Genomic DNA, 7,694 nt, shown 5'->3' on the forward strand with positions numbered 1-7,694 from the left:
CCATCCTACTCTTCTTCCTCCCTGTTGCTCCAGCACGCCTCCTTCAGAGAGCTACTTCTGACAGCCACATCAAGTCTGCATGACACAGGAAGAATCACTCAACAGAGCTACCTGCTTGCAGGAGGGGCGGCCAGTCAAGGCAAACGATCCTGTCTTGCAATTACGCTCCATGCAATGATGCTGACACCAGCAAGGGACACTAGGTATCATGTCTCACTCAGCTTGTCTTATCTTCTCTTCTTTCTTCTTTCTTCTCTCTTCTTTCTTCTCTCTTCCTCCTCCCATGGGTCTTAGACAAGCGACCTGGGGTCCATTGGGGGTCTGTCCGTCCTGGGGTCCATCCTGGGTAGACCGATGTTGGTGGGACAGACTGGAGTCGTTGTTGCTCCTCTTCCATCATTACTGGGTCGTCTGGGGTCGTCTGCAGAACGACCTGGGGTCCACTGGGTAGACCAATGTTGACTGACCGAGAGGGCTGCATCTTGGGGTCCCCTGGGGTGGTGATGGTGGTGGAGCCGTGACCTCCAGGTAGTGGGCTGGTCGTGGTGGTGGTGATTAACGCCCGTGAGTGTGGTACACAGCAGCCGTCTCCCTCTTTTGTATGTGCGTCTCTCCTCTCTTCTGGCTCCCACCTGTGGGTGAACAGAAAGGCGACAATATCGTGCTCCCAAGATATGTTATGTGACCCTGTAGTTTGTATAGGGTTACACAGTCCAGTCATACCGCTCTCCTCCTGGCAACAACTACACTTAAATTTTTAAAATAATCCAATTAACACTGAATGATATTGACTTGGTGGAACATAAGACAGTAACAGAGGAAAGTTAGAGAAGAGAGAATAAGGTCATCACTACCTTTAACTTGTCACAAAAAAAATCAACACTAATAGACAAAACACTAGCCTAAACTTAACTGTACCGTTCCTAATCTTAAGTACATAATTAACCATTACTCCCACCCTTAACCTACAGCCACCTACGTGACCCAGAGTGTCTCCCTAGCTTCTCCGCCGGTCAACAACCCCAAACTGTTGCCACCCCCTGTGACCAGACTATCTAACGTCGAGCGTCCCCAACGTGAAGTCTACTGACATACTAAGCCTCCCCCTAGCATGCTGTACAATACCAGTACACCTCGGGTTATTGCGTTCAAAATGGAGTAAAACAGTCGATCGCAATAATCTGAGCAGAACCACCACTTAAAACTACACCTGCCACTCCCCACTGACCTGGAGACCAGCGGTGGCTGGGTTTCCCCGTGGGACATGCGAGGTCACCTGTCACACTCAGCTGACCTGCACTACCAACACCGCTAAGTTCCCAAATCGCCAAATCTTATTACTAACATAAATCACTACACACGCAAGTTCTGGTGAACATTCCCTGAACACCACAAAACTCACAAAATCACTAAACCACAACACTAGAGAATCACTATCTCCTAGCCTGAAAAAAACTCGCTAAATCGCGAAAGTAAAACACCTGTCAAGATCTCCCTGATAGCGCCTGAGCGGCAAAAAGACACGTGGGACTGAACAATGTTAAAAGAACACCAACTACCTACAACATTGTTCAACACCGCTGCCATCATTGTAACGGGGGGTGGGGGAAATAGCTCTATCTTGTCCATTATTCCACCCCCCAGTTAACTAACGAGGCCGGGGGAAACAGCTCTCTCTAGTCCGTTATCCCGTCCCCAGTTAGCTAACTATTCTAGAGCACCCTCCAGAGTTCCTAAGGCAACCTCTCTCGTTCAACACCTTGTAACCTAGGTATTTGACTACCTAGGTGCTAAGACTACAAGGCGCCGTAACTTGATCAGTTACCCGAAACTCTAGAGAGAACTCTAGAATACAGAATCACTGCCACAAACGTATAAGTGAAAACGAAAGGAAAGAAATGAATAGTGAAGTAATTAGTGAGGGTTTGGGGTGAGAGGCAGAGAGGTGGGAGGAGCGAGAAGGGTCATTAGTTGAAAGTGAGAGTTTAGAGAAGGGTGGAGGGAGAGGTGTAGATAGGTAGAAGTAGAAGAGTAGATAGTAGAAGTAGAAGAGTAGATAGTAGAAGACGAAATGCTGCCACCATCCATTCTAGACTATTACATACAAGACAAGGAATGGAACTTGCCTGTATCACAAAATATTCTCAAAAGATGTTATCAAGAGATCATTATTAGTATGGTCCCATCTTTATCATGTACTCATTCTAAACCATGAAACCAGTAACTACAGAGGCTTTCTCACCTCAACTCAAAATCTCTAGGGAACAAAGTTAAACACAATTTAAATAATAAATTCATAATTATATTTCACATGAAGTATCATAATTTAGCAATTCAATTAAAATGTTCCAGTTTAATATGCAAAGTGAGTCATCATCCAAGAATTCGAGAACCCTACAACTTGACTGCCCCTGATCATCACACAACATATGTAAACACGACCAAGTCACCTAAATGTTCACTCACCGAGGACTGAGTCTAAGTTGAATAGAGAGGGGGGGGGGGTCTGCAATTTTCAGGCAGCGTCACCCCCCGTCTGGTGACGGCCTATCTCGACGGCTGGCCTCTGCTCTGCTCCGCTGGCCGGTCTCCTATTGCTTCCTGCTCGATAGCTCTCCGAGTTTATATTGGGGAACCTAGTAGCTAACTCCGCCCATAAGTAGATAGCCTCCGGCACTCTACCAAGCCACTCCTTAAACGTCGGCATGTTTGAAGGCTACCCGGCTCCAATTAAGAGCTTAGCGGAAGCAAGGTGAAATTCTCATGATCTGACCTCAGGTCACTTGGGGTCGTTAACGGTTAGAGGTGTGAGATCTCAGGCAGACAACTGGCGCCTCTCCGATCCTTGTCTGTGACTCATGTATTGTACTCTATATATATTTTAAATAAACTAACTCAAACACTTTTACAGTGTTACACCTCCACCCCCAGGAAGCAGCCCGTGACAGCTGACTAACACCCAGGTACCTATTTTACTGCTAGGTAACAGGGGCATAGGGTGAAAGAAACTCTGCCCAATGTTTCTCGCCGGCGCCTGGGATCGAACCCAGGACCACAGGAACACAAGTCCAGTGTGCTGTCCGCTCGGCCGACAGGCTCCCTAGTCCGATTTTTTTCCCCCAGAGCTATAATCTTAGTTGATTCCCATGGTTGCATAACGGAGTCAGCGTGTGTTTCGTCGACACCTTTTCTAGTGATTGTATTTGTGATCTCGAATGTATTGATATTGTTTATTGCACAGTGGGTCCACTTGTTATTGGAAGCTCTTTTGTTTTGCGCTCCGTTGATTATACCACAATGTTTGTTCCAGGTAGTAAGTGTTATTTACTAATGGCTTATGCATAAAACAGTATAGAAAACTACTATTATTCCCTTGAAACTTTCCTTTTGTGGGCCAGAACAGGAATGTTTTGAAATTTACTTATTATGAGACATATGACGAATTTGAATCATTTCGTTCACATGAAGTCTGAAAAACAACATGAATCAAAATTTATTTTGTATGTATTTATACTACAGTTATATAAAAATGACCACAAAAGATTTAGAAGTTAATAATTTTTCGAGATTTACGATTATTCTGTAAGTCACTTTGACGAATCAGCGCCCAAATGTTGTCTCCCAGCGTGTTCTCGTTATACTGTCGTTGGCAGCGGCGGTCACACTGTAGTGTATCTTGGTGGAAGCTGTTGTTGTTGTTATAGATTCAGCTACTCGGAACAAGTTCCAAGTAGCACGGGCTATGGTGAGCCCGTAACTTACCTGGCATAGGAGAAGGGGCAAGAAGCACAGGCTATGGTTAGCCTCGTGGACAGGAGATGTCTCCCGTCTCTTGGTGGAAGCGCTCTCCTTGCTCCTCTGTACAGTTGAATGATTGATGAAGATTAAACCACCCAAGAGGTGGCACGGGCATGAATAGCCCGTCAGTGGTAGGTCTCTTGGCGGTCTCCCACGTTCTTCTATATAGTCATAATGGCTTGGCGCTTTTTCTTGACCTTACCCACCTCTCCCATGTTCTTAAATTTCTCAAGATGAGCATCAAAGGTGAAGACCTTGAGACATCATGGAGCCCATTGTGCTGCAGTGGTCTTCATCAAAGTCTCGAGCAGCTCCACATAATTTTCTGTCTTCTGATTACCCAGAAAACCCCTCGAGCCACTGAGACAATGCTGTTCCAAGCCTCTTTCTCCTTAGTGAGCTTCTTGGGGAATTCTTTGCTCTCCAGGGTCTTCGTTATCTGTGGTATAAGGAAGACACCGGCTTTGATCTTTGACTCAGAGAACTTAAGGAAGAAGTCTTGAAGTTACTTGAAGGCTGCTGACTCCTTATCTAGAGCTGTGACAAACAATTGTAAAAGGGTCCTTGTGATTGCTCTCATTATATTCGAACGAAATTTTGCTTTCTCTTTCAGTTATCGCATTTGCTTGTTGAATGTCATTTTAGAATCTATTCATACTCAAAGGTATCGATATTGTGTAGTCCTCTGAAGGTTAATGTCTTGAATCCATAGAAGCTGGGGTGTTGCCATCTGTATTCATTGTCTTAGATTTCTGTGTCGAAACTTTTAGCCCTAAGATGCTCTATTCAGATGTTACTTTGTTTAGCGTTCTTCGTGTTTTATTCATAAGTGATGACCAGTGCTATATCATATATAGTATATGACAAGTGCTATATGATATATGACTAGTGATAACCAGTGCTATATGATATATGACTAGTGATAACCAGTGCTATATCATATATGATATATGACCAGTGTTGACCAGTGCCATATCATATATGATATATGACCTGTGATGACCAGTGCTATAACATTAGCATATCTTAGTAATTTTACCCTAGTTGCAAACAGTGCGAAGCATTGCCAGACGGGTGAAAGACATGTCTACCGCAAGTAAACTATTAGACTTTACAAATTCCCAGTCAGGTGCGTACATTGTGAAAAAAACAACATTGGACAGCGAACAAAGCGTAGGATCTGGTAGCTTAGAGTCACAATAATAGTGTAGAAGGGCAGAATGTTGAGGTATACACAATAATAACAGCAATACTGAGACAAACAGAAACATTGCAAAAGTACAGATGGAGAAATGAACAATATTGAACTCCAATTGGCCATTAAGTACACACGTATCTGTGTACCACAGAAACTATCACACTCCAGAACACCAGTAGATCCAAAATTGGACGAATCATTGCCAGAATTACAACACCTGGGTGACTGAGAGGGAAGAGAACTCTCAAACCCTACGAGAAACGACACACGCAATATGGAATAACTTTTTATATTTGCCAACATTCAAGGCCTAAAGTCATAAGGAAAAAATAAACTTATGTTCATATATGGCCTCCTAATAGAATCGAAATCGATATTTGTAGCACTCACCGAAATCCATACGAGATATTACATGGATAGTGAAATCTGGATCTCAAATTATAATTTATATAAATGTGAGAGAGTAAGATTTTGAATTTTGACCTCCATTTGACTTAGTAAGTCAAATAGAGAAGTAGGTATATGTATATACTAAAGTAGGTAGAGTAGGTATATATATACTACTACTAGTAGTAGAGTAGGTATATATATACTTTATACTATATATGTACTATATGCTTGTATGCATAGTTATTACACTACAAATGTGATAAAAGTAGAGAAAATAAACATAATAAGTATTCTAATATACAAACTGCCAAATACAATGGTTGAAGAATTTACAAAACAATAAACAAAACAGAGAATAGCCTCGAAAGTCAAGCAAATTTAATACCAGATGTTATCTTACTTGGAAACTTCAATTTGTCCAAGTTATTATGGAGAACATCAAACTGTCTCCGCCTCCATCGGGGATAGAACCCGGAACCTCAGGACTACGAATCCGAAGCGCTGTCCACTCAGCTGTCAGGCGCCAGCTGACAGTTCTCAGTTCTTCCTTCTGGTGTGGGGATTGTCTTTAAATGTTTTCTGAAGATGCTGACTCTGTGGTTTACAGTCTGCTCTTTAACCTCTTTACTGTAGAACCAATAATTCGTTCTTTTTATGTTACCTGCGATAATTAGAAGCTTTGTTCCCAGCAGATATACCGGCTTCCTGGAGATTGTCTCATGTATGTTCAAGTCCTCAGGCGGCGGATTTGTATTACCATTTGTATTACCGCGTATGTCGCAAACCATTTTTCAAATTCGTCTTGGTATATATTCCACTTCGCCTGATATTTTTGATCACAAGAAAAGATTTATGATCGCAGTAGTAGTAGTAGTAATATTTGTGATCATTGGAGCAATATTGTGATCTCGGGAAATGCGCTATTTGTGATCAGAGGATTAAGGATTTGTAATCACAAGTGTACAGTATTGCGTGATGAGTTAGGAAGACTTAGCAGCAACAGCTTCTAAATGAAACAGTTCCGTGAATTTAGGACTCTTACGTGGGAGAAGTTACTTTTGACCTCACTGACTAATTGCTGCATCCAGTTTTTATCTGTCCACCCGTTATCTGTTCCTATCTATCATGTCTTTCCTCTTTTTCTTTCTTCGGAAAGAAATTTAGTTCCCTCAATTGTTTTCCAAATTGCTCTGTCCATTGTAAAACTTATGGCCATTAGAAGATAAATTACACGTTTTTAAGTATAGTTTATTGAACAAAATTATAGAAGATAGAGAAAGTATAAAGGTAATGTTACATCGTCATTTATTGGTATGAGGGTTGAGGCTGGTATGAAGGCTGATATGAGGGCTGGTACTGGGGCTTGAAGGTGACAGCTGGACCGTACTGGTGTGGGTACTGGGCCTCGCCCTTGTAGCTCACCTGGGCCTGGTACCCGTTGTAATGGTCAGCCACGTAGCTCACCTGTTGAGAGCAGAAAACGATTACAATTATGTCCAATTATGACCATTTATGATGTATGATATTTTACCATATGATTAAACTTAAACATATTAATACAACTTACTGTTTGTATGCGGCCGTCAGGGAGAACAACATTGTATGAGCCCTTCGCCGTGGACCCGTCGGAGTTCTCGTTGTGGCCGAAGTCAGTGCCAGCGTAGTCGTCCTTGACACCGTAGGCGTAGTTGTATGGGATGGGTTCCTGGACATGTGCAGCAGCATTAGTTACAAGCACTGTACATCTTCCTCAGTAGTGAACATTGTGTATGAACAGATTAATATTTTGAAGGACAGGAAACGTTCAATACTGATCCTTACCGACTTGTAGACAGGCTGTCCGTAGGGATCTGATGGAAAGGCCAAAGTCACTCCCACTGTCAACAAGATCGCGGCCACCTGCTGATATAATGATTATCTAAATGTAGTTAAATATTTATCCAATTAAATATATGTTTTCCGTTGTTTAATTGTGCGTGTTAGTTACAGATATCGACACACACACACTCTCTTTTTTCATATTTCACATAGCCTATTATTTCAGATTCGAGTTAAAAAAAACAATTTTGAAGAAATATCGCTAAACTTCACGTTTTGCGAAAACAAGTTACCTTAAACATGTTGAGGAGGAGGAGGTGTTGTGTTGGTAGAGCGGCGGAGGAATGAGTGATGGTCAGCAGTGTGGGAGCCAACCATATATAGCCAGGATCACGCTTCTCTTTCCCATTCCTTCCGGGGAAATGGTTAACGATTTAAAACGTTGCCATGTCCCAAGCAACAGCTGCATCGTGGTCAAGTGCTATAACTG

General features: G+C 42.5%; 1 protein-coding gene across 2 annotated transcripts; it reads right to left on the reverse strand.

The window, feature by feature from the left end:
• Positions 1–6,691: 6,691 nt before the first annotated feature.
• On the reverse strand, positions 6,692–7,694 carry LOC138349585 (pro-resilin-like). 2 transcript variants are annotated; one of them, XM_069339122.1, is made up of 4 exons: positions 7,498–7,694; positions 7,208–7,285; positions 6,954–7,091; positions 6,692–6,850 (listed from the first exon to the last, which is right to left on the reverse strand). In XM_069339122.1, exons 1-4 carry the CDS (start codon positions 7,504–7,506, stop codon positions 6,692–6,694), a joined length of 384 nt encoding a protein of 127 aa, XP_069195223.1. In that variant the 5' UTR covers positions 7,507–7,694. The 2 variants fall into 2 exon arrangements, with proteins under 2 accessions (XP_069195223.1, XP_069195222.1); XM_069339121.1 differs by having other exon boundaries at positions 7,208–7,288; positions 7,498–7,693.

Source organism: Procambarus clarkii, chromosome 41 (assembly GCF_040958095.1).
Source record: "Procambarus clarkii isolate CNS0578487 chromosome 41, FALCON_Pclarkii_2.0, whole genome shotgun sequence".
NCBI lineage: Eukaryota > Metazoa > Arthropoda > Malacostraca > Decapoda > Cambaridae > Procambarus > Procambarus clarkii.